The 27,178-nt window shown below is 41.1% G+C and overlaps 1 protein-coding gene across 4 annotated transcripts in view; it reads right to left on the minus strand.

The window, feature by feature from the left end:
• LOC116973103 (pleckstrin homology domain interacting protein) overlaps positions 1–23,875 on the minus strand; it is a 191,504-nt gene extending 167,629 nt beyond the window's left edge. For 2 of the 4 annotated variants that reach the window (XM_033020803.1, XM_033020802.1), the window contains exons 1-6: positions 23,697–23,875; positions 23,536–23,594; positions 23,422–23,451; positions 23,211–23,270; positions 13,570–13,720; positions 13,372–13,470 (exon numbers count right to left, since the gene is read on the minus strand). In XM_033020803.1, the coding sequence (XP_032876694.1) occupies positions 13,372–13,470; positions 13,570–13,720; positions 23,211–23,270; positions 23,422–23,451; positions 23,536–23,594; positions 23,697–23,736 (439 nt within the window). In that variant the 5' untranslated portion in view covers positions 23,737–23,875. The remainder of the gene's footprint in view (positions 1–13,371; positions 13,471–13,569; positions 13,721–23,210; positions 23,271–23,421; positions 23,452–23,535; positions 23,595–23,696) is intronic. The other 2 variants (XM_033020801.1, XM_033020799.1) reach the window with 1 other exon arrangement.
• Positions 23,876–27,178: the final 3,303 nt, after the last annotated feature.

Consider the following 27,178-nt stretch of genomic DNA (forward strand, 5'->3'; position numbering starts at 1 on the left):
TCGCTGGTCAGCGCGGACTCGGTGGACCAAAGCCGCATCTCTAAACCAAACTCAATTAAATTATCTCCGCACTGTATCTCTAAACTAAATTAAACGTTGGTCTTCACATTGATGGTCACATTTGCATAACAATTTTTTTAAATCTCATATAAATTTATCAATTTCAGTTTCGCAGTTTTCAATAAAGTATAATGGTGATAAATGCAAAGTTATCGACATAGAAAAAAAGGTAAACTGGGACTTAAATGACAATAGATCAAGAAATGTTCATGTACAAATGGATCCATATATCCTAATACACCAGCCACTGAAAGCACACATGCAGATGAAGCAAGTAGTTAAGAAGGTAAAAGGTATATGAGCTTCTGGGAAGAGATTCTGAGTACAGGAGCAAGGATTTTGTATTACATTTATTCAGGGCTTTTGAGAGATCACAGATGGCACACGTGTTCAGTTCTGGTCTCCTGACCCCGAAAAAAGATATAGTTGGCAGAGAAGTTGTGAAATTAAGGTTCACCCAACCAATTCACGGGAAGAAAGCAACCCAACAATCCGCATGTTTTTGCGATGCAAGACCCCATCTCTGGTCTCAATAACCATTCTAAAGCTGTCACTAAATATGTCTGTTAATCTCTCTGATGTTCTCAACCATTCACAAATCATTTGGGAACTCATTAAAAAACTCATCTAAACTTCCAGACCTTGGCCTTGGGGCCTCCATCTGCATCTTTAGGACTTCCTGACCTGCAAACATCAGACGGCTGGAATGGGGCATATGATTTCCTCCTCTACTGGAAATATCCTGTCTACATCCACTCTATCTAGGCCTTTCAGTATTCAATTGGTTTTATTGAAATCCCCCCCCCCCCCATATCCTTCTAAACTCCAACGTGTACAGGCCCAGAGCCTTTAAACGCTCCTTGTACATCAACCCAATCATTGCTGGGATCATTCTTCTAAACCTCCTCTGAATCCTCTCCAAAGCCTGCACATCCTTCCTTAAATATGGGGCCCAAAACAGCTCATAATATTACAAATGTTCCCTTAAACTTACAGGTACATATAGAGCCTGAGCATTAAATCCTTTTATATTCCAGTCCTCTCAATGAAGGCACATGTCCTACGTGGACTTTAGGAAAGGATATGACAAGGTCCTGCATGGTAGACCAATCCATAAGTTTAAGGCACCTGGGATCAAAAATGATCTGGCTAACAGGATCCAAAATTGACTTGGTGGGTGGTGAAATAATTGTTTTTTTCTGGTTAGAAGCCTGTGACCAGTGTACTGCAGAGATCAGTGCTGGGACCTTCGTTGTTTGTGATAATAATGATTTGGTTGGGAAGGTGGATGACACAAAGTTGGTGGCGTAGTGGACAGCGAGGAAGGGTGTCGAAGATTACACCCGGATAACGATCACATGGAAAATTGGACTAGGGTCTGGCCGATAGAATTTAATCCTGACAAGTGCAAGACGAGGCATTTGGGAAATTCAATAGGAGTAGATAACAGTAAATAGTAGGGTGCAAAGGAATGTTGATGAACAGAGGGACCTTGGAGTTCAAGTCCTTAGTTCACTGAAATTGGCACCACACATAGATCGGGTAGCAGATGGCTTGCTTGGCTACATAAGTCATATAAGTTGGGATGCAATGGTCGAACGTTGCATAGCATTTGGAGTATTGTGCGTAGTTCAGGTCACCATACAGTAGGAAGGACCAAAGATCCTATAGCAAGAATGATAGATCACTCGACGAAAAAGACGTGGTACGGTCATGGGCAGATACATAGGTAATTTTAGGCCCCATTTCCATAACTGGCTTCCGTTTCCGCACCAAAGATCCCAAAGATAACTAGTGCGGAGACGGAAGTCGGTTATGGAAACATCCTCGTAAAAATAAAAGTTATTTGGTAAAAAATCTTCTCATTTTCAAAATTTTAATTTATTAACACAAACTGTTTCCCCACAACGTTGATTACACTGCGAGTCAGGTTACGTAAATGGATGGAAAAAAAGGCCCACGTTCCGTTCCGTTGCGTACTACACGTCAGCCCATTGCACTTAGCAGGAGTGATCTATCTTGCTCCGCTATAGGATCTTTGGGAAGGACATGGTTACACTGGAGAGACTGTTGAGGAGATTCACCAGGATGTTGCCTGGATTGGAGGACATTAGTTATGGCGAGAAACTGGATAGACTGGACTTGTTTTCCCAGAACAGAGGAGGCTGATGGGTGACTTGTGAGACAAATACAAGAGACACAGATTGGGAAGTTAAACAGAATCTTTTTCCCCCATGAAGGGAGTATCAAAAACAAGAGGTATAGCTTTAAGATGAGAGTAAGGAATTTGAAAGGGGAATGGAGGGGAAAGTTTGGTTAATATTGAGGGGAAAGTTTGGAAAGAGTGGTTAATAGCCGGAACTTGCTACCACAAAGGTTGGTGTAGTCAGATACAATCACGACATTTAAGAGACATTTACACAGGCACTTAAAGAGGCAAAGCATAGAATGATGTTGATATAATGCGGATAAATGCCATGAGGTAGGCATAAAGGTCAATGGGGACATGATGGGCTGAGGGGCCCCATTTCAGTATTATACAACTCTATGACTCTCTAAGGATAGTAGTGGGGAATGAAAGAAATATTGTAGTGGTAGAATGCAAAATGCTGTTCTGAATGTTCAGCAGAATAAATAATCTTGCTCTGCATCTAGTCTTGACAAGTCACGGTGGCCAAAGTACAAAAATGCCCCATTACTAAAATGCTCAACTTCCTCATTCACAGACCACAGTCTGTCCGTATTGGTGGAAATGTGTCAGCCTCGATAACAATCAGCACGGGAGCACCTCAAGGCTGCGTGCTCAGCCCCCTGCTGTACTCACTCTATACTCATAACCGCGTAGCCGGACATAGTGCGAACTCCATCATCAAGTTCGCTGACGACACCACTGTTGTGGGACGAATCGCTGATGGTGACGAGTCAGAGTATAGAAGTGAGATCGACCGACTGACCAAATGGTGCCAGCACAATAACGTGGCTCTCAACACCAGCAAAACCAAGGAACTGATTGTGGACTTTGGAAGGTGTAGGATGGGGACCCACAGTCCCGTTTATATCAATCACTACATTATGATGGCGGAGAGGGTCAAGAGCTTCAAATTCCTGGGCGTGCACATCTCTGAAGATCTCTCCTGGTCCGGGAACACGGATGCAGTTATAAAGAAAGCACATCAGCGCCTCTACTTCCTGAGAAGATTACAGAGAGTCGGAATGTCAAGGAGGACTCTCTCGAACTTCTACAAGTACACAGTAGAGAGCATGCTGACCGGTTGCATCGTGGCTTGGTTCGGCAACTTGAGCGCCCAGGAGCGGAAAAGACTGCAAAAAGTTGTAAGCACTGCCCAGTCCATCATCGGCTCTGCCCTCCCTACCATCGAGGGGATCTATCGCAGTTGCTGCCTCAAAAAGGCTGGCAGTATCATCGAGGACACACACCATCCTGGCCACTCATTCATCTCCCCGCTGCCTTCAGGTAGAAGGTACAGGAGCCTGAAGACTGCAATGTCCAGGTTCAGGAATAGCTGCTTCCCCACAGCCATCAGGCTATTAAACTCAACTCAACTCAAACAAAACTGATCATTAATAGCCCATTGCACTTTATCTGTTTATTTATGTGTGTGTATATGGTCACACTGATCAGTTCTGTTCTGTATTTATTTATTTATGCCTACAATATTCTGTTGTGCTGCAGCAAGCAAGAATTTCATTGTCCTATCTGGGACACATGACAATAAACTCTCTTGAATCTTGAATCTTGCTAGGGTGCTTCATATTGACCGGAAGGCAAACCAAAGTTGCATTGATGATTCCACCCAAAATATTAACCAATCTTTCTCTTTCAGATTTTAAAAAATCACTTTTTTTAAAATTGGACTCTTATATTCACGGCATATTCTATATCATTAAGCATTTTAACAATGGCCTTTAAATCAACTGCAACTAATTAATTTACTATTGCATGGCATTCTACACAAAGATTAATAAGATTTCTTACATTTTTACCCAATACCATTAAGGAATCAATAGAGGACTTCTAGTTGCGATGCTTTGATGTCAATGTCCTCACTGGGGTCATTTAGAGACAGTGATACAATGTGGAAATAGGCCCTTTGGCCCAACTTGCCCACACCAGCCAACAATGTCCCAGCTACATTAGCCCCACCTGCCTGCACTTGGTCCATTTCCCTCCAAACCTGTCCTATCCATGTACTTGTCTAACTGTTTATTAAACGTTTATCAAACTACCTCCTCTGGCAACTTGTTCCATACACCCACCACCCTTTGTGTGAAAAAGTGACCCCTCGGATTCCTATTAAATCTTTTCCCTTCACCTTGAACCTATGTCCTCTGGTCGTCAATTCCCCTACTATGGGCAAGAGACTGTGCATCTACCCGATCTATTCCTCTCATGATTTTGTACAAGTTCTATGACAAATTTTCAATTAAATTTCTTTCTGGAGGGTTGGGGTGCACAGGTTCCAGTGAATTCCTTGCATTTAACCTGTTCACTGCCAAGTGTTTTTTTTACACAATTGGCCATGACCCCAGTATACTCGGGTGTGGCACTGAATAGGTTAATATAATCTGCAACAGTCTTCAGAAAGGTCCACTAGCTTTGCCAAAGAAAATCACCTTGCATGTCACAATCACCGATTTATCTCAAGCACCAAGAAGCAAAAATAATTTGCTCACTTTACCAACAAAAGGGACTTAAGAAAACTACTGATAAAAAAGAGACTGTACTGATTAAACAGAAATTATCCAGAAAAATTCAATTGAAGAATGTATTTGACTAATCCAATTTCCTGTAATTAATCGACATTCTTTGACTTCATGGAACCCGTTTCGAAAACCTCAATCAGTAAATGTTTACCAAACACCAACGTGTTCATTTTTAAATTCCCTCTCTTGATTTAAATGTAACTAGACCAAGTGGAACCCGTTGGGTCCCGTCCCCTCAACACGTGGTTGCGGGGAGGGGGGTGGGGGGCTGCGGCCTTACACACACACTAACCACCCCCCTTGATAGTCTATTAATATTATTCATTTGTTCCTTTTACCCCATCCGCGCCCTATCCACTCACGCATAGCCCCCAACTCACAGGCGCGTCTAGGAGGGGGGGGGGGGGGAGAGAGGGGGAGAGGAGGGGGGGGGGAAAGAGGAGGGGGGGAGGGTGTGAGGGAGGAGGGGGGGGGGGAGAGGCCGGGGGGAGAGAGAGGCTGGGGGGAGAGAGAGGCTGGGGGAGAGAGAGGCCGGGGGGAGAGAGAGGCCGGGGGGAGAGGCCGGGGGGAGAGGCCGGGGGGAGAGAGAGGCTGGGGGGAGAGAGAGGCTGGGGGGAGAGAGAGGCTGGGGGGAGAGAGAGGAGCCAACCGAGGAGCCGAAAGAAAGTGATCCCAGAGAGAAAGCGACCACCGAGCGTCTTTTGATAAATGGGGGGGGGGGGAGGAGGGAGAGGTGGGGGGTGACCCGCGCCGAACCAAGGACCGGACCCGAGGACAGGACCCGAGTCAAGGCGCGAACGGGCGTGCGTCGACCAAAGGACCGCGAGTTGAGCCGCCGCCGTCTTCAGATATGATCTTTGGTCTTCAGTCGACGGCCCAACTTTCGAATAATAGGGGGGAGAAGGGAGGGGCTGACATCACTCGCAGCACGAGCAAGAACGGCAGGCTGGCACGCTGAGGCATTGTGACGTCATCAGCGAAAGACAGCCATTTTCCCCCCCAAAGTTTTGTCGGATTTGTGGTCGTTTTCATTAATGACTCGAGCATTCATTTTTCAGATAAGGCGATTTCGGACTCCAGGAGAAAAATCTCTACTGGAATATGTAAACATTTTACCATTGGCGCGTCGTTTTCTCGAGAAGATGTGATTATACACAAACAAATAAACACACAAACAAATACATCCACATACAAGATCAGAGTTTTATAAGTATAGAGATATTTTATTTCTACACCATGAGTGTCATGGTGTTAGAATTGCCCCTCAGGTCTCTTTTAAATCTCTCTCCTCTCATCTTAAATCTATACCCTTGAGTTTCATGTTCCCCAATACTAGCGAAAAAAGACTGTGACCTTCACCTTAAATATGCCCTCATGATTTTACAAAACTCTGTAACGTCACCCTCAGTCACCTTTGTTCCAAGGAAAACAATCCGAATATATCCAATCCTTAAAACGCAACCCTTCAGTCTTAGCAATATGGGGGTACACAAAAATGCTGGAGAAACTCAGCGGGTGCAGCAGCATCTATGGAGCGAAAGAAATAGGTGACGTTTCGGGCCGAAACCCTTCTTCAGACTGAGCAATAGCAGAAAGAGCAGTCTTAGCAATATATTTGTTTATCATTTCTACACGGTCTCTGGCTTAATTACAACCTTCCTGTAGTATGGCGACCAAGATCGCACATAATATTGCAGGTGCCGTCTCCTGGAGCTCGAACATGATGCCTCAACTCTTGTACTCAATGACCAGTCCACCAAAGGCAAGTATGCCATACACTAGGGTCCCTGTCATACAACAAACCCAGTGTCCTCTGCCCTAACATCCTAACAATGAAAGAAATAACTTTACATTAAAGCGAGGATCAATATGGATTATGGAAAAAAACAATCAACTCAATGGGTCAGGCAGCATCTGTGGAGGGAATGGAGAGAGAAGGTTTTGGGTCTTGACCCTTCTACAGACAGGTTCTAGTGGTGGGGAGAACGCAGGAAAAGAGTGGTGGGGGCAGGACAACGCTTGGCAAGTGACAGGTGGATGGATACAGGCGATGGGGGGTTTCGACTGGCAGATGGGTGGAGTGAGAGGTGAGAGGTGAAAAGGGTGTCAGAGAATCAAAGGAGGAGGAGTGAAATGTAAAGCTGGAGGGACAGATATGGTGGAAAGGGACAGGGGAGGGGAAATAAAAGGGAGATGTGGGATGGGAGATGAGTTTATGAAGGAGGGGAAAGGAGTAAGGCGGCAGGAGGAGGGAGTGTTTGGGAGATGGTGGGAGAAATGGGTGCGCACTGGAGAGAGAGAGGTTAACCCAGGACTCGCACAAATGTCAACATGTTTCTCCAATTAACTAATAAGCCACACATTTCAAGGCTGTGGGGCATCATTGGGATATGTGCTGTGGTATCTGGTGGCTTGCAGTATACATCTCAACATTACCACAACATCATCCACCACTGCTCAGCCAAAACTCTTTCCCAACAAATACAAACTCATACTATGTGAAGCCTGTACAACAGTGACCCCAATAAAAATGTAAACGTATAGCAAGCTGAGAAAAGTCCTTAGATTAAAAAAGGGCTCACCACACATTTATTCAAAATACAACACATCTTCCTCAATGGAAAGGATTTTCTAGAGTTATCTACCTGGAGCTATTTTCCAACATAAGATTCCACAGGTTGGATGAAGTAGCCCACATACTGTACTTTAGACTTTTAGAGATATAGCGTGGAAACAATCCCTTTGGCCCACCGATTCCGCGCCAACCAGCGATAACCGCATACACTAGCACTATCCTACACACTAGGGACAATTCTGTACAATGTACAGAAGCCAATTAACCTACAAACTTGTACTTGGTTTTGGATTAAAATGAAATACAACAATTAGGCTGCAAGATGAAGACAGGAGGGCATGTTATTGAGGGGGGTGTACCTGGGACGCCAGGTATCACCGTTGAGCCCTCTGGAGATGTTGTGGGCTTGTCAATGAAACGTCAAACGCCCACCTGATGACCCCGATGACGTCCCTACCCTACCTTTCACCACTCCAATCCCACTGCCAATATTAAAAGTGCCGATTTACTACAAGGATTGAAACATCAAGTCCTATTAGCTCGACTTTCAGAAATTCATAGGACAGACGAGTTGTTTTATTTCTTCCCACCTCCTTAAATTGCAGATATATAAAGTTACTTATGATCACAACGGTACTTTTCCAACAACTTCAAATCATTCTAGAAACATTTTGCAAATCTCCTAAAACAGAAACATGCCAAGTTCTTCACAAATACCAAGTTACTGAACAATCACTTCCACGTGCTATAACTGCAATTAAAAGACACTTAGACAAGCACACAGATAGGAAAGATGACGGATATGGGTCAAGCGTGGGCAAATGGGACTAACTTAGACAGGGCACCCTGGTCAGCACGGACTAGTTGGGCCAATCGCCTGGCTCCATCTGACCATGCCTACTTATAATATTCACAATTTCATACATTAATATGTATCCCTCTATACCGTGCTCATTCAAGTACCTGTCCAGATGCCAATACCCCTCTCACATTAAACTTTTGCCCTCTAGAAAAAGCGAGTTCGGAATCTCGCACGCACAATGAATCATGGGATTTGTCAACGGTCATTCGGGATAAACAAAGAGTGTTTTCTTGCGATCGCGAATGCAGTGCTGTATAAACTGTGTGTACATATTGGGCGGAACTCTGTGTAAACATTTTCAGTCTGAGTTGTCTTCTTTGTATTTTAAAAGAGCAACCCTCTATACAGTGTACAACCACAATGACATGCCACCTCCTAAATATTAATCTAGCATGTCTTTATCAATTATTTGCAATTCCAAAGCCCTATGATTTTTCCCAACATTTTATTTCTACCTGGTACATGAAGAATTATTAAAAACTACACAGCAGATATGCAAAACAAGATCCTGACATGCATCCTGGAACGAATCCAGACACACATACAGTATAACTATTAGTAGTCATTGTGGCTATTGAGAACAAATTCTCTTAAAATTGCTTATGCAAATGCAAGTACACTGGTCCTTCACAAACTAAATGTATAGTACAGTACTGTCATACTATCAGAAAACAAATCCACCAGTTTGTATACTATGAATTAAATGTAATAAATGAGCTCTGTATAGATAAATGGTGATAACAAAACTGTTTTGCAAAATAAGTACCAGGCAAGAGATGTATAGCTCAGATTGAGTTGAAATGTACATGTGGCAAACTCTGCAAGTTCTGGATTTCAGTTCATATCAAATCTGATCGAACATAAAAGTTGAACTGCTGATCAAAATGATCTGCAAATGCAACAACATCTCATTTACACACCAATGGAGGCAGTAAATTACATAATGCTGCACAGTCAGTGAAAATATCATCAATATTCAGAACTAAAATGATGGGTAAAGTGTTTGTCAGGATGTTAGAAACATAGAAAATAGGTGCAGGAGTAGGCCATTCGGCCCTTCGAGCCTGCACCGGCATTCAATATGATCATGGCTGATCATCCAACTCAGTATCCCATCCCTGCCTTCTCTCCATACCCCCTGATCCCTTTAGCCACAAGGGCCACATCTAACTCCCTCTTAAATATAGCCAATGAACTGGCCTCAACTACCTTCTGTGGCAGAGAATTCCACAGATTCACCACTCTCTGTGTAAAAAATGATTTTCTCATCTCGGTCCTAAAAGACTTCCCTCTTATCCTTAAACTGTGACCCCTAGTTCTGGACTTCCCCAACATCAGGAATAATCTTCCTGCATCTAGCCTGTACAACCCCTTAAGAATTTTGTAAGTTTCTATAAGATCCCCCCTCAATCTTCTGAATTCTAGCGTGTACAAGCCGAGTCTATCCAGTCTTTCTTCATATGAAAGTCCTGCCATCACAGTTAAACAACTTTAGACGACCTATGGCCCGTTCAACATGAATGCGGACATTGGCAACCTTCTTGGTTTTGTGTACTTTTTCTCTGGTCATTTGCTGATAACTACCACTGGGAGGGGGAATCCCTACGTAGGCTTGGCGAAACATCAAGTCTTCTTGAATGGGAAATCCTCTATCCGCCATTTTGCAATCCCCAGGATCAACTAAGTTCAAAAATCTACTCTTCCGAACAATGTGTGCATCGGATGATCGCCCACCCCAAGCTTTTGATAAGAATGTGATCATGCCATTTGGGGCCATTCCAACCAATAGTTTCACATTGTTGTGTTTGTTGTCGTCGAACCATGTCAAAGCCTGCAACTGTAGGTGCCGTGGTCATTCTATAAATATCTCTGTGCAGTCGAGCATGCATCTCAGTGCTGGGCATGTATTTGCTATCTGTTTCAGCTGCACGGACCTTATCAAATCACGATCTGACCATAAAATCAGGGGTTTCAGTTGGATGGCTAGGAATTCAATCCAAGTATTGAATATTTTAGAACACGTGCCCCCACTGAGTCCAAACAAAGTCGGGAGAAACACCACCGACAGCCCAAAGCGCAGCGTCATCAACACGAGTACCATTTCATCCTTGATGCTGAGTTTTGATCTAGGTCCAGACTTCTTTGGTGATTGTTTAAATGTTCTTTGTACTTTAGTACTGACGACTTTTTTCTTCCCTTCCCAATTTCGCATTTTCATTGCTTTATGCTTCACATACTCGCATAGGTTGTCTTAAGTCTTCCTTCGAAGAAAGCCCTGTCAATCTTCTCACACTTTGTCTTGATATTGCTACAAAAAAGCTTTTAATCTGCAGTATTCTTCAGTTTTTGTTTCAATTCTTCTACCTTGCCTTCCAACATTCCACTTTGTCGGTCAATTTGTTTATGTCCGTCTGTTTTCGGATCCCATGCGATTACAGCTCTCTTGACAGCTGCATTTGTACACACAAGCATGATCTACAGCAAAAGCTTGTGAACGTTTGTTATCTGGTCCATCGTCAACATAGGTTTGCGTTGCTTTACACAACTTTACTTACACATGTACATGCAGAACTCATTCAGAAGTTAACAAACGTGCATACAGCCCGTTATAGTATAGTAAGAGGGGGAAAACCCCACAAATACTTTTCATATTACCTATTGATAGTTATAGAAATCATACATTTCATTTCATTCTCCCCCCCCCCCCTTCCAAAATAAAAACAATACAAAACGGTTGTTATTCATCGTCACGATCTAGCTCACTCACCGAAGCGACCAAGGAAAAGCCAATAAATCCACCAAAATCATTGTCGTTTTGAACAAATGACCCATAAATACACCTAGTTAATATTTTTGAAAGCAGTATTTTCTTACCTCGAAGCAAAACTGGAAAATATGTATGAAACACAGGTCAAAACAATTATCGATCGTAATGTATACACACAATAGCTCAGCTGGTGAGAATATTTATCCCGACCCATGACCTGGGCAAACTCACGCATGCGCAGTTGTAATACCGAACTCGCTTATTAGTCTCCCACCATGGGGAACAGACTCTGGTTGGCTTCTTTATCTATGTCTCACGTAATGTCTTGTAACTTCTCATCTTCCTTCCCTTCAGGGAAAACAGAATTTAACTCTGACAAGTGTGAAGTGATGGATTTTGGTAAGTCAAACCAGGGCAGGACTTACCAAGTAAAAGGCATGCCCCTGGGTATATTTTTTAGAGCGGCAAGACCTTGGGTTACAGGTTCTCAGTTCCCTGAAAATGACCACACAGGGCAGTGCAGCGGTAGAGTTGCTGCCTTATAGAGCCAGAGACCCAGGTTCAATCCTGACTACAGGTGCTGTCTGTATGGAGTTTGTACGTTCTCCCTGTGACCATGTGGGTTTCCTCTGGGTGCTTCGGTTTCTTTCCACAAGATGTACATGTTTCTAGGTTAATTGGCTTTGGTAAAAGTGTAAACTGTTCCTAGTGTGTGTAGGATAGTGCTAGTTAATGTGTGGGGATCTGGTGGACTAGGTGGGCCAAAGGGCCTGTTTCCGTGCTGTATCTCTAAACTAAACTAAAAGCTAAGACCTCTTCTTGAGAACTAGTCCTATCTTTCTCCATTAACTATAGAATTATGGCTACTGGTCACAACATGTTCTTGCTCTGATGCATTAGCCACTTGCTCAGCCTAATTTCTTAACTTTCTGCACAGCTCCACTGAAGTCAGATGAGCTTATTGTCTTGTACATCAGGGTGCAATGAAATTCCTTGTTCAGATTTAGCTCAGTGCACACAGAATACATGCTAATACACAATACAGCAATAATCAAAGCAAGACAGCAGAATTGTGCAAAGACCTCCAGATTTAGGGACAGTTTCTTCCCAGCTGTTATCAGGCAACTGAATCATCCTACCACAACCAGAGAGCAGTGCTGAACTACCATCTACCGCTTTGGTGACCCTCGGATTATCATTGATCGGACCTTGCTGGCTTTACCTTGCACTAATGTTATTCCCTTACTATGTATGTATACACTGTAAATGGCTTGATTGTAATCATGTATTGTCTTTCTGCTGACTGGATAGCACACAACAACAACAAAACCATCTCACTGTACCTCGGTACGCATGACAATAAACTAACCTTATAGATTGTAGTGCAATCTGAAGTGGTGCAAAAATCAACTAACACACAATAACGGAATAACCAAATGAAGTAGAATTAAGTCAGAATACCTGGCAGTACCTCCAGGAAGGGGATAGGAAAGAGGTGATTGATTCAGGAGTCTGATGTTATTATCAATACCCCATCTTGTCACAAAACACATTCAACACAATTTTTCTGTACACTACATCACAATTAACATAATTAAAAACATAAAGGCAATATACTCTTATTTTTTAACAAACACTAAACAGGCATCATTCTAAAATTCATAATATCAAATGTCTTGACAATTTGCATGAACCGAGTGCATTTCAGTGTTATTTTCTACTTCACAAGCACTTTCATACAATAAAAATGTACTATTTATTTTAAGAGTTCCAATTCTCAATCCCTTTCGCTCTGTCACTTCTGTCATTATATCAAAGATACACAGGCATCTCAAGGGCAGCAACTGCAAAGTTCTAATGTACTCAATGCAATATAAACAATATTAACTCAATTTTTAAACCGGGTAATGAACAACAGAGACTTCACATTCAGCAGAAAAATGAGGTAAAATGCCAGTTCACTCAGCAAGGATAATAGGTGAAATAGGAACATTTCCAGAGAAAGGGAATCAGGAACCAGAGGACTTGGGTTTAATGTGAGAGGCCCAAGATTTAATAGGAACTCATAGGAGGGTGAAGGGTATATGGAGGTAGTTAATGAAGATACTATAACAACATTTAAAATACATTTGGACAGGTGCATTTCTAGGAACGGTTTAGAGGGATATAGGCCAAACAAAGGCAAATAGTGTAGATCATGTAGATCAGTCTGAAGGATCTGGACCTGAAACAGATCAGACTGAAGAAGGGTCTTGACACGAAACATCACCCATATTCCTTCTCTCCAGAGATGCTGCCTGACCCACTGAGTTACTCCAGCATTTTCTGCCTATCTTCAATTCTAACCAGCATCTGCAGTTCTTTCCTACGCTATAAGCATACCGATATTTGGTGGGCTGCCGTAATTGGTTGGTGGCTCTGGTGGTCTTCCACGGTGTAAGGCCGCAAGTGCCGATCCTTTCCATACCACATGTTTGCAACCTTTGGAAAAAAAAAAATCCAGAATCACCGTGTGAATTTGCTTTGAAGCGAAGAAAGAAAAATTTGTGACATTGCTTTACTATAATAGACGCCTCGTACTTTTGCTTGTTCGTAGCAGAGACTGCCTTCCAGCGCCCAGCAACGAATGGACGCCTGGCACACTCTGTGGGGTTTCCTTCTCCAGGAGAGGTCCAAGTCGTTGACATATCTGAAGGAGGTGGTCCGGAGCTATGTGCCTGTGTGTTTTCACCTTTTAAAAGAGAGAGAGTGTTTAGTTGTTTAGTTTAGAGATACAGCGCACAAACAGGCTCTTCGGCCCACTGAGTCTGCACCGATCACATTAACACTATCCTACACACACTAAGTACAATTTACTTTTTTATTTTAAATACCAGGCCAATTAAGCTACAAACCTGCACGTCGTTGGAATGTGGGGGGAAACCGAGGATCTCGAAGGAAACCCACGAGGTCACAGAGAGAACGTACAAACTCCGTACAGACAGCACCCGCAGTCAGGATCCAACCTGGGTCTCGGGCACTGTGAGCGCTGGAAGGCAACAACTCTACTGCTGCGCCACCATCCAGAGAAATCAAAACCAAAAAGCATGAGAAATAATTAAATCCCTGGGTTCATAAACAATAGAAGATTGTTCATTCTTGATCAATCCCCATTTCCTCTAGCGCTATTTCAGTTAAAAAGCCCGACAACACACTTTCGTTTTGTGGAACTGCTGAGTCATAGATACAAACATCCCATGCATCATTATCTTCTCCCTCAGCTCAAGTACGCCAAGCAAAGATCGTCTCCTGGCTCGACAGACTGCACTCTAGCTTTGATTAAATAGAGCAGCAGTTTAGAGAAAGCTGCTTTCAGCATTACCATCAAACCTCTTTGTTGTAACAAACCAAAAATTAATAATCAGAAGGTAGACACAAAGTGCAGGAGTCACTGTTACTCCAACACCTGATGTCTATCTTTAGTATAAACCATAATCTGCAGCTCCTTTCTATACATTAATAACACCAGGGTATTCAAGTTTTATGGAACTATTCCCTAAAACATTTCTGATGATCCTAACATTAAATCTCAACTCCTTTGCTGCTCCTCAGGAATACTGAGCAATCAGAAAGAATGCATCCTAAGAAATACTTAATCCAAATGCCCAGATTTTTTATTCAGACTCCGACAACTTTGGTGTACCTTACTATTTAAATTTTGTGCATTTTACTTGTAGACCTCAGCCCATACTGACCTCCCATTGTTACAGATCAACTGCAGTGCTTTGTGCACTTTCATCTACAGTGGCATCAACAAAGTTTCCCTTCCAAAACAGAAAGATTGATCTAATTCACCAATATTGCAAATAAAGATGACCTGATAAAACAATCAACAGCCTCTACAAACTATTTGCATTGCTCCGTTTAACGGAATGGGGTGGATTTTCATGCAGGGTGGAACCCAGCCAGTTGGCAGGTTTAAATCGACCTCTACTGAACTCTACAAAGTCCAAACTCTGAGGATGGGTCCCGACCCGGAGCGTCACCTATCCACGTCCTCCAGAGATATTGCTTGACCTGCTAAGTTACTCCAGCATTTGGCATTTTACTCTGAGATCTAACATATTTGATTATCTGGTCGTACCTGTACCAACAATAAACTAAACTAATAACATCTGCAACCTACAATTGAAAACTATCGCTCTCAAAGAAGAGGTGAATATTGTGGGATTGGAAGCATTGGCCACTCTACAATGGGGCCAAGCAAGAACATTTGATTTGGAGGTATAGTGTGTACAAATGTTCAATGACATAATGGCTGAACTAATCTCAGCTTCACATTCCTGCAAACCCTTTCACCCTCTTGCTTACCAGGAATCTATACAGTTTTTAGTTGCAGAGATACAGCGTGGAAACAGGCCCACCGAGTCCACGACGACCAGCGATCACCCCGTACACTAGTACTATCCTACACACTAGGGAAAATTTAGCAAGGCCAATTAATCTACAAACCTGCAACTCTACCGCTGCGTCACTGTGCTGCCCAACTATTTCTACCTTAAAAATGTTCCATCATTCTTTAAAATGAACAGTGAACCATCCAGTTAGTAAATTGCTGTTAAATTACTTCCACAGTTGTTGTTATTGTCCTGGGCAATATATAACAAACAGAGTTCCAAAGACTCTGAAATCATAGGGAAAAGATCCATCTTAAATAGATCACCTCCCACACCCCACTATTTATAAACAGCGATCTCTTCATTTTTGGTTTTCTCACAAGTGAAAACATGCTCTCCATATGCATCCTGTTAGGATCCTTCAAGATCTCAGGAAGTGGCAACAATGGGGAAGAGATGTTTAAATGGACCACAGCTTAAATACATACCAATTAATGTTTGTTAGGTGACAAATACACTGGTGGAGCATGTATGCCCCGACTGAACCAGGCAGTGGAGATGGGCATCTAATCATTACATTACAAGTAAAATGTGCAAATCAAAAACAGGAGCGCAACAAATTCCATGCTACACCCTCAGAATCAGTCCAAGATTGTGCAGTCCAAGATGCTTAATCTAAGCTAGCCCCATTTGCCCATGTTTAGCCCATATCCCTCTGATACCTTTCATAACCATGTACCTGTCCAACTTCTGGGTGGTTACCACATTGTTTCTGTCCACAGTGAGTGAACAGGTAAACGTACTTCCCCACCACACCCTGCCACTCAACGACTGTAGAAATCAACTGGTAACACTTTTGTCAGGACATCCATGGATCCCATCCTATCCTCTGCAGACGACAAGTCTAACAACTAACTATAGTGCTCCAGAAACAGGGGAGGAAAAATAATGAACAAGTTACTTTGAGTCAGATGTAGACCAATATTCGCAGAACAGATTTACATGGATAGGACAGGTTTGGAGGGATATGGACCAAATGCAGGCAGGTGGGACTAGCGTAGCTGGGTCACGTTGGCCAGTGTGGGCAAGTTGGGCCAAAGGGCCTGTTTCCATGCTAACTTTACAGGGATTGGGAGAGAGGGGGTGGGAAATAGTGTCACATCAGCGTGAACTTTCGACACAAGATTCACTGTCCTAAAATTGTTTAAAAAGTAAGCTGCTAATAGGGTTTCCCAAATTATTAATCATAGCAAATAATACTGAACCGCTAAGAAAAAAAATATCATTGAATGGGGCCGTGGATTGACCTATATAGTGGTTTACAAAATCAGGAAGAACATACATGGTGTGAATGGTTATAACCTCTTTCCCTGTGTGGGGGAAGCTAAAACTGGAGGGCATAGGTTTAAGGTGAGAGGGGGGAAATTTAAAGGATACCCGGGGGGGGGGGGGGGGAGAAGTTTTTTCACACAACGGTTGGTGGATATATGGAACGAGTTGTCAGAGGAAGTGGTTGAGGCAAGTATAATCACACCATTTAAAAGGCATTTGGACAGGTTTATAGATAGGAAGGATTCAGGGGAATGTGTGCCAAATGCATGCAAATAGGACTATCTTAAGAAGGCATCTTGGTGTGCATGAACAAGCTAGACCGAAGAGCCAGTTTCGATGCAGTATTATTCCATTTGCACCCACTTAAACACTGACTTGCTTGAACTAACAAGAATGGGAAGATATATTTATACAGGAACAGAGACTGATTCGCCTTTTAAAACTGTTACACCCTTCAATAAGATCACATCTATTCCAAGTTTGAGAAAAACAAACACCAAAATAAAATGCTAATTTGAAGGCACAAATTAGTACCTTGTATTGAAAAAAAAGAGGAAATAAGCAATATATACATCTGACCCCCATCTCAAGTGTTAATATAAAATGGAGCATAAATTATCTGGTGTCTATTGAATCGCTATATTTAAGAAGGGACACAATTGGATAAATGGCTTAACAGGACAAATATTAACAATTAGGTGTACTGGAGTAGAATCATTCTTTAGACTTTAGAGATAGAGCACAGAAACAGGCCCTTCGACCTACCGTCCAAGCAGACTAGCAATCACCCCATACACTAGCACTATCCTACACACTGGGGACAGTTTAACAGAAGCCAATTAACCCACAAACTGCTACATCTTTGTGTGGTAGGAAACAGGAGCACCCAGAGAAAACCCACGCGGTCACAGGGAGAATATATAAACTCTGTACAGACAGCACCCGTAGTTCAGGATTGAGGGGGGATCTTATAGAAACTTACAAAATTCTTAAGGGGTTGGACAGGCTAGATGCAGGACGATTGTTCCCGATGTTGGGGAAGTCCAGAACAAGGGGGTCACAGTTTAAGGATAAAGGGGAAATCTTTTAGGACTGAGATGAGAAAATCATTTTTCACACAGAGTGGTGAATCTCTGGAATACTCTGCCACAGAAGGTAGTTGAGGCCAGTTCATTGGCTATATTTAAGAGGGAGTTAGATGTGGCCCTTGTGGCTAAAGGGATCAGGGGGTATGGAGAGAAGGTAGGTACAGGATACAGAGTTGGATGATCAGCCATGATCATATTGAATGGCGGTGCAGGCTCGAAGGGCCGAATGGCCTACTCCTGCACCTATGTTTCTATGAACCCAGGTCTCTTGCGCCATAAGGCAGCAACTCTACCGCTGTGCCAACCCCTCAATTACCATAACTTTTATTTACCCAAATTTTTCCCGTGCAGTTTACTCAACAAATCTAAGATACTGTTATTATTTTAAAACAACTTAACCTATGAAAAAATATTTTTCTGATGCATGTGTTCATATTCTGTGCTTTTAGCCAAAAGCAAAATGATTCTGTAAATTAGCTGTATCAGCACATCTTAGGCATTTTCCTAAAAATATACAGCTAATGAAATAACAGCAATGGATCGCTTTCTCAGAAAAAGGGATAATATATTAGAATTTTCCCCCAAAAAAATTGGCTTAAAACATTTTTAAAGATGCGATTTGTTTTTCAAGCAACACAGTGAAATTGCAAACATGCATCTCCAACTAACAGCTTTATGACATTTGACCAGCAATTGCTTGTTTATTCCCTCTTGCAATAAACATTAGATCTCCGCTGTGGAGAGAAAATGTTGTGCCCTTTACGTACAAAACATACAGTGGTTCTATTTTTGGTATTAATTAAATTGATTCTTAAACATCATCCAGATCCACAAAGCATCCTGAAAATGTGTGTCCCCTAAATTTCACAAGAATTATGGGGCAGCGGTAGAGATGCTGCCTCACAGCACCAGAAACCCAGGTTCGATCCTGATTACAAGTGCTGTTTGTGCGGGGTTTGTGCATTGTCCCTGTGGGTTTCCTCTGGGTGCTTCGGTTTCCTTGCACGCTCCAAAGGCGTACAGGTTTGAAGATTAATTTGACTTCTGTACATTGTCCCTAGTGTGTGTAGGGTAGTGTTAATGTGCGGGGATTGCTAGTCGGCGCGGACTCAGTGGGCCGAAGGACCTGTTTCTGTGCTGTATCGCTGAACTAAACTAAAAATTATGTGCATAGGAAGACAGATCTCCAAAACATCGAGGGGCATCTGGAGCTGTCGACTCTCAAGATATAGTGGAGGTCAGTTAACTGGCACATTTGTATCACAATCAAAAGCAAGTGAAATGTGTTTGCTACAATGAGACATAACCATGTGTTGGTTAGCAGCACTTTGGAGCAAAGAGAGACTTGGGTAAAAAAGAAAATTAGGACTCTGCCCCCATAATTTAAATTTGAAGAATGCACAAACATCAGCCGCAGGTGGAGCTCAGGCAACAGTGCTGCACAAAATATGATAGTGGCATTTAAGAGACTTTTAGATAAGCGCATGGATGTGCCAGGAATAGAGGGATATGGATGATGTGCAGGCAGATGAGTTCAGTTTAAGTTGCCATCATTGTGGGCTGAAGGGCCAACTCCTGTTCCTGTGCTGTACTGCTTAATGTTGCAAGAATTAAAATGGCCCGGTGGCTCAGCGGTAGAATTGCTGTCTTACAGCGCTTGCAGCACCGGAGACCCGGGTCCCATCTGACTATGGGTGCTGTCTGTACAGAATTTGTACGTTCTCCCCATGACCTGCATGGGTTTTCTCCGCGATCTTCGGTTTTCACCCACACTCCAAAGATGGAAAGGTTTGCAAGTTAATTGGCTTGGTATAAGTTTAGATTGTCCCTAGTGTGTGTAGGATAGTGTGAATGTGCGGGGCATCGCTGGTCAGTGCGGACTCGATGAGCCAAAGGGCCTGTTTCCGTGCTGTATCTCTAAACTAAACTAAATTAATAGGGAACACCATTTAGTTGCTTTATTACCCATTTATTAGTAAATCAGACCTGCCTCACTGTCTCACCTTTGAAGGACATTCACAACTGAACACCCAGCCAGGATGACAGAAGGACATTTTTGCTTGTCTTGTTTGTTAAAAGTTTGAGTTACGAGAAACATAACATAGAAAATAGCTGCAGGAGTTGGCCATTCAGCCCTTCGAGAAAGAGTTGGGCAAGCCTTTTTTTAATCGTTAGTGGGAGATCTCGGCGAGATGATTGTGTGAAGGTGAATGTGCAAGCTTACAGTCCAGGAATGGTAAATCCAACATTTAAAAATTAAATTGAAGGAGGGGGGCTCACAGTGAACCTGAACTAGTAAAGAAGGCAAACATAGGATCCAATTTCTTCAGTGAGTCTTGAGAGAGAACTCCAATGTCACCGGAAATTGATGAAGAAATGGCTCGAGGGAAACCCTCTCTCAAATTTCAAGGCCATTTTTGGTGGTTCAATTAACTGGAACATCCATAATATCTGTACATTAAACAATTTGGTCATCCAAATAATGAAATGATGTACAAACAGAGCCAAATTAGGAAACATTTTTTTGAATAAAAAATTGCTAAATGTTCTACTTCAGTTCATTACATGGAAATGTACAGCCACAGAAACAGGCCCTTCGGCCCACATTCTCCATGCTGAACATGAACATGGCTAATCTCTGCCTGCATGTTATCCATATCCATCTAATCCCTGCGTATCCATGTGCCTATCTAACAGCTTCTTAAACAACAAAATTGTGCCTGCCACTACCACCCATTAAAAATAGGAAAATGTTATGAATGCAATTATTCTAAAGTATGCAAAAATATAATTTCTATCATCTTTAGATTGCCAGGATATCAGATGTTTTTAAAACTAAAAAGTTCATCCACGCAATTTGCTTTAATGCTTCCAAAACCTTTGGATGCTCAAATACACGTAGTTAAATTATGCTGTGGAAATATTTGGACCTTTCTGAACAGGTGCAGAAAGATTCCACTTCAAGAATCTTTGGGAATGTTTTAACATTGTTGTCAAATAGAACAGCTATGTTGGGAACTCTTAAAGTTCCAAAAAAGCCAATACAATAATTAGCCATGTGAAGAAGTAACATTTCATAAATTATTCAATTTTCCTGCATCTAAAGCAACATTTGCAAATTGCAACAAAACATGCATATTAAAATTAGTTTAATGCACATTAAAAACCTCAAGCACCATAATTAGCTGTACAAATTAGCTTTTTCGTCCAACCTCATTGATTATATAATTCTAAAATGCCATTCAATTTTATCATGTTCCTGTGGTAATTTAAAATTTGCCATACATTTGTAAAATTATCCAAAGGAAATTGTGCAAAGAATTAGGGTAAGCATCAGAATTTGAAGACAACTATATCAGATAAACCAAGAAACTCATAACATTTAGCTTCCTGACAATTACCTTATATCAACTATTAATAAAGGAATAATATTTCACTGGAATAAACAGACTGAAATTGAAGTTCCTGTTGAAACTGTAATCAACTTGTAAGGTGCATAGATTTCATCTTATTAAATATATGCATCTGAAAGTGTTTTTTCCCCAAATTATGGTAAACAGTAAAAATTAAATTATCATCCTTTTCACATAAATGTGAGCATTATTCTCATTATAATTAAGTAGTACAAAAATAGTGCAGCAGTTCTAAAAAGGAAGAATTCATAAATCATCACTAATATAATAAAATTGCTTCACTTAGCTCCCTCTGAATGTAGATAAAACCAGGAACATGTTGGTTATAACTCTGTTAGTAATGGCACCGACACACATACTAGTATATATGAATCACAATTTTTTTTTGTTGCTTATACAATCATAGATCTATTGTTTGGCAAAACTCTTTGCACCTTTTCTATTTAAAAACAATTTTGCTGTTTGCAAAGCAAATTTTATCAAGGGGCAAAATAAATTATTGTAGGTTTACTAATAAACCCTTTTGTTGAGAAAACAAAAAGGAAAAGTTACGATTTCGAATAAATAATCTGCCCCAGTAGCATAGCTACAAGAATCTATGTATAATTATTATACATCTTTTCAAAGTACGTTTGTTTATTCCAAAATCTGACGTAATATCTTGTGTACAAACTAGAGAACATCTTAATAAGTGTGCTCAAGTATGTAAATATTCCCATCTGTGGTTATTTTTCAAATCATCGTTTCACAATTGATCATGGTGTAAATGTTGAAATTCAATGCTTCAGAATTAGATTTGTTTTTAGAAAATGCAAAATATATCTACCACTGAAACAGCAATGTTGCAAAAATTGAAATAACCTCAATGCCTGGCAATAAAAACATTTATATGCTTCAAGTGAAAGAAAACCCAATTGCTCTTGAAACTTGGCATAAAAATGCACTGACCATGATCAAAATAGCTCAAACGTCAATTTCCATTTTTATATACTATACAATGATGCTTGCCCCCTCTTCAGTTCCTTCCACCCACCCCCATTAGTCAAGCTGCACAATTTTATACAAAATGAGGACCCATTTAAACTTTGTTTATCTTTTCAACAGTCATATCTGCAAAGTTCAGCTTTTTCTCTAATATTTTGTGGTTAGGTGTTTCAAAAAGCTTTTGCTTACAAATTTCATTTTATTTAAAATGATCTATTTATATTCATCTTGAAAATATAATAGCCAATTTAATGCAAACATTTAAAGTCACCCAGCTTCTCTACAGTAGCTTGGCTGTAGTAATGACTGGCCTTTGATTGTGATGTAGAATGCACAAAATTATCCGATCCATTTCTCATCTAACGTTATCTCACACAACATAATATGACGGATCTTAATCGTGGTCTGTTTCTTTATTTTTCAAAATAAATACATTATTCCAGTTTGTCTTTTTTTTTTAAATAAATGTTAACTGCATGCCCCATTTTTTAAACAAACACCAGACTTTCCTCTCTCTCCTTCTTCTTTCCGCCTTTATTAATGAATTCATTAAATGTTTAAGAGATATAAAATAGCTTACCCATTCGTTTCTGCAGAATCTAATGCTATTTTGATTTGTTTTTTGTGCAAATCTATAAATGAACTAGAGAAGCTCTCAGACCAATCAGCGTTGCCAAGCTGCATTAGTACTGAGAGAGAGAGAGAAAGAGTCAGTGCGCCTTCTTCTCAGTGCTGCCCTCTCACCACCGTGAGCGCTGGTGTCACTCAAACAGCCCCGCTCCTGCACAATAATCATGACGTATCTTTATTTCCACTATACTTAAAACTAAATATTTTTTCTGGTAATCATAACTCTAACACAAAATCTCACACTTGATTCCTAACCACCCCTCACTTTCTACAGACCAGTTTTTTCCCTTGCTAAACCTTTGTTTTGGAAGGGTCTAATCGGGTTTTCCTGGTAAATTTTTTGCGGGAGATTCAATTTTTCCTCTCTGAAAGTTTTCTCAGTGATATGAATCTCTCACCAAATTTTCGTAGGTCCTGGGATGTTCCTTGCCCCTCCAGTCTATTCTTCTCGGCAGCAGCTGGAAAAAAAAACCCTGGTTACAATCAGCAAAATTCCCCCAAAATCCACGCCAAGCGTCTTTTTGTTAAAATATTAAAAGACGATGCAGTTTTAAAATCAGAAGCATAAGTCCTCTGCAGAGTTAGAATGCGAGCTGAATGTAGCCTTACCTGCTTCGCCTCCACTTCGCGTATCAGGACCTGAAAGAGCACATAAAAGCCGTTTATTGTATGGAAAAATCAGCCACAAAACGTTATCGAAATCCAAAATGTAGATTTACTCACCTCGGTCGCCTCCTGACAGGGTCCGGATGCCAAAAATCTGGCTATTAGGAAGTACAATTCTATTAAAATAATAAGGCAGTGGTTAATCATCAGAAGCCTGATGGTGGATGTAAATTTATAAATAACCCACATAATCCTTCCTGTTTCATGTGTTTACTCACCAGATTCCAATTCATACATTTGTTTAATATCAGCAGGCATGTTTGGGGGTGATTTTTTAGTGTTAAACGGTGAGGGAACCGCTGTAATCAGCTAGTCTGTGCGTGAGTGTTTACTCTCAGGAAGACTCGCCTCCATTCACCAACATAGAGAGAGAGGTGCGAGCGCCTCCACCAGAGCGGCTCCTTCCGCAACAAAAACAGAGTCCACCCTCCCCCAAGCAGGCAACATTGACATTAAAACCCCGACGGAAAAAAAATCCACCCCGCCAGAACTTGCAAACGTTACATTTTACATTGGGTTTTGCATTTTGCATTAAATCCCTGACTTGTGTTGGAAGTGCAAGGGATGCAAGGTTGGGGGATTTTTTTGTGTGTGTGGTGATTGTCGATTTTTTTTTGTGAGCTTGTGCTGGCGGATGGATCTGACGCATGGTTTCGGGGGTTTGGGTGGGTGAGGTGACATTACGCAGAGTATCAGGAATGAGCGCAGCTACAATGTAGCGAGAGAAGGGGAAGGAAATGTAGCGAGAGAGGGAGAGACAGACCGACGGACGGATTCCCCCGGCCCGGAGTGCGGGCCCGGCCGCCTCGCCGCGCCTCCCGCTCCACACCAGACCATTGCACGCCCCGGCCTTCCACAATCCCTTGATAACAATCAATTATCACATGCAATTTGTTAAAACATAACCCCCCCACCATCCCGAACAAAAAAAAATTACACGTCAGAATCCGTTTTGGGCCACAACAAACCGAAAGTTGCAATGAAGACGCTGGCGAGGGGGGAGGAAAAAAAAGATACATATATATATTTTTCGGACATTACAGGAATTTAATGGCTCGCAACAAAACATTCCTACGGTTCGAGCAGGCCTTCAGAACTGCCTAGTACTGGTAACTGAAGCGACCGATTTATACAGTAAAAGCGAGGTTTATGGGTCGGCGGCGTAAATGTTGCTACCAGTCGAGCAAGTGAAATATAATTGTTAATCGTGCTTTAATTTTCTTTCTGTGTTTATGAGCGATTTGGATATAATCGCGTGTATTGGCTTTTGGTTTGAAATGTATTTTTGTGAAACCATGTGGAAGACCATTTAATTGTGAGTCAGTGCCTTGTGCTAGTTGTACATCGTATAAAATATTGTGCAATTTTATAATGGAATTATTCTAAAGTACCTTAAACTGTCATTAGTTTATTTGAGCATTAATTATGTGTGATAAGGTGGGAATTAAAGTACCTTTAGGCCGACATTCGTTATTAGAAAATAAGATTGTTGTTTTTGTTTTAAAACGTGTGTATATATATATATAATTTCTGTAGTAAAATTAAATTACAATTGATATAACCCCATATCTATATATTTAGATTGTAACTCGGATAAATTACACCTATTTGCCTTATTTCCTGTGGTACATGAATTTTGAAGGGAACTGCCTTTTCTATGTTACACCATCTGTCCATTTCTGGCCCTGCAACTGTTTTAATGGTCAGAAGTATTAATATAAATGAACTATATTGATATATTAAACCTCCATGAGAATTGTACACTATTATGGTGAAATATGTGTTTGGCATTACAGTTGTTTCCCGACACAATAATTTATGTTTTCCAGTCGCTGTGGACATGTTTAATGGCCTAAAAATACGCTGAATATTTTTCTATAATGGGCTTTTATATTGTTACTATCGTCAACAATATTACCAAAACAAATCTAGTAAGAGCTGGTCAACTTTTAACAGTACTGGAAGTAAAATAATGTGGAGCATTTCTACCATTGCAAAAATTATTGTCCACTGTAAACGGTTGAAGAGAGAGGGAAAGAAGTCCCAGTTAAAAGTTAGCCTTTTTCACTAAAGAAGACCATTATGCACAAATTAAATTACATAAGTATCCTTATTATGTTGTAGTTTGTTCCCCGATACATGAACCAGGTATGAAAAAAATAGCAAAAATGTATCAAACTATTACATTCTGATGCGCAAAATAACTAATCTGAAGAATACATTTCCCATTGATCTTAATTTATATTTGAAGAAATGGGTTTTTTTTTGTGGCAGTATAATTTATTAATAAGCCTGAAAATGCTTAACTTTTGGTTTTCTACTATTAAAACATTTATACGTGCATTTTGTTCCCTGCTGTTGAAGTTTCACTGATTTCAGATCCATTCTCAGATCAAAATTCCAGAATTAATTTTATTGATGCCAGGGATATTTTTGCCATGGACATGGGTTCATAATAGTAGTTGTGCAGAATTTTTGAATATGTCTGGATTCACAAGGGACACCTTAAGCAGAGCTGAGGGGTTGTTTTTGTAAAACTCATGGACTACTAAGGAACACTGCTTTTTGTACCAAGTGCATTTTTTAAAATAAATTCTTGTTAGAGACTTGTAAAAGACGATATTACTGTTTTGTCTTTCTGGACCAGCATCATGCAATCTAGGCTAAACTCGGCTTGGTTCTTTTATATTATACATCTGAGTCATGTCAGCACCATTACTTTTTCTTCCGAGGAGGGAAATAATCAGGGCCATGACCTTTCAGATAACGGCCTCTGTCAACTCTTGAAATGTAAGGGAGAGTCGTAGAATGTGGAAACAGGTCATTTAGCCCAACTTGTCCACACCGACCAACATGTCCCATCTACACTATTTCCACTTGCCTGCTTTTGACCCATATCCCTCTAAATCTATCCTATCCATGTACTTTCTAATTGTTTCTTAATCGTTGTGATCATCCTCGCCTGAACTGCCTCCTTCGTCAGCTCGCTCCATACACTATGTTGAAACAGTTACCTCTCAGATTCCTATATAATCTTTTCTCCTTCACCTTAAACCTATGCCCTCTGGTTCTCGATTCCCCTACTCTGAGCAAGAGACTTGGTGAGTCCTGTGCCTCTTGTATGTAGCTGCCAGTCAACCACTGAAATTTCAAGCCCAACTCACAAAATCAAGGTAAGGATATTTGTTACAGCATAAACTGAAGGTTGAACTCCTGTTTGTAAGATGAGGTAATTCATTGACCAATATAGTTGAAGCAATCACATAGATTACATTTTCATTGGATAATGTTGCATGTGATATCTTGTCAGAGTGGCTATTCATGATAATACTATATTTTAAAGCTGGCCCTGATTCTGTCTTCATTGGCATCCAGGAGTGTTTCTAGAAAATGCATTCAGGAGTAGGAAGCTTGGCAGGGTTTTGCATATTTTATTGCTTAATTCACCCATGGAAACCAGCTGATTGTTGTGCTTTGTTATTGTCTTTGCTGAGCTCGACATAAGCTAGCAAAATGGACCAGATGTAACTATTTCCTTACATTAGGTGAGATGTCAAAGATATCAGTGACTGAAGCAATGGATTCTGCCCATGGTGTAGGAAAGAACTGCAGATGCAGGTTTAAATCAAATATAGACACAAAATGCTGGAGTAACTCAGCGGGACAGGCAGCATCTCTGGAGAGAAGATGCTCTCTTCTC

The sequence above is a fragment of the Amblyraja radiata genome, chromosome 5 (genome assembly GCF_010909765.2).
Source record: "Amblyraja radiata isolate CabotCenter1 chromosome 5, sAmbRad1.1.pri, whole genome shotgun sequence".
NCBI classification, from domain to species: domain Eukaryota; kingdom Metazoa; phylum Chordata; class Chondrichthyes; order Rajiformes; family Rajidae; genus Amblyraja; species Amblyraja radiata.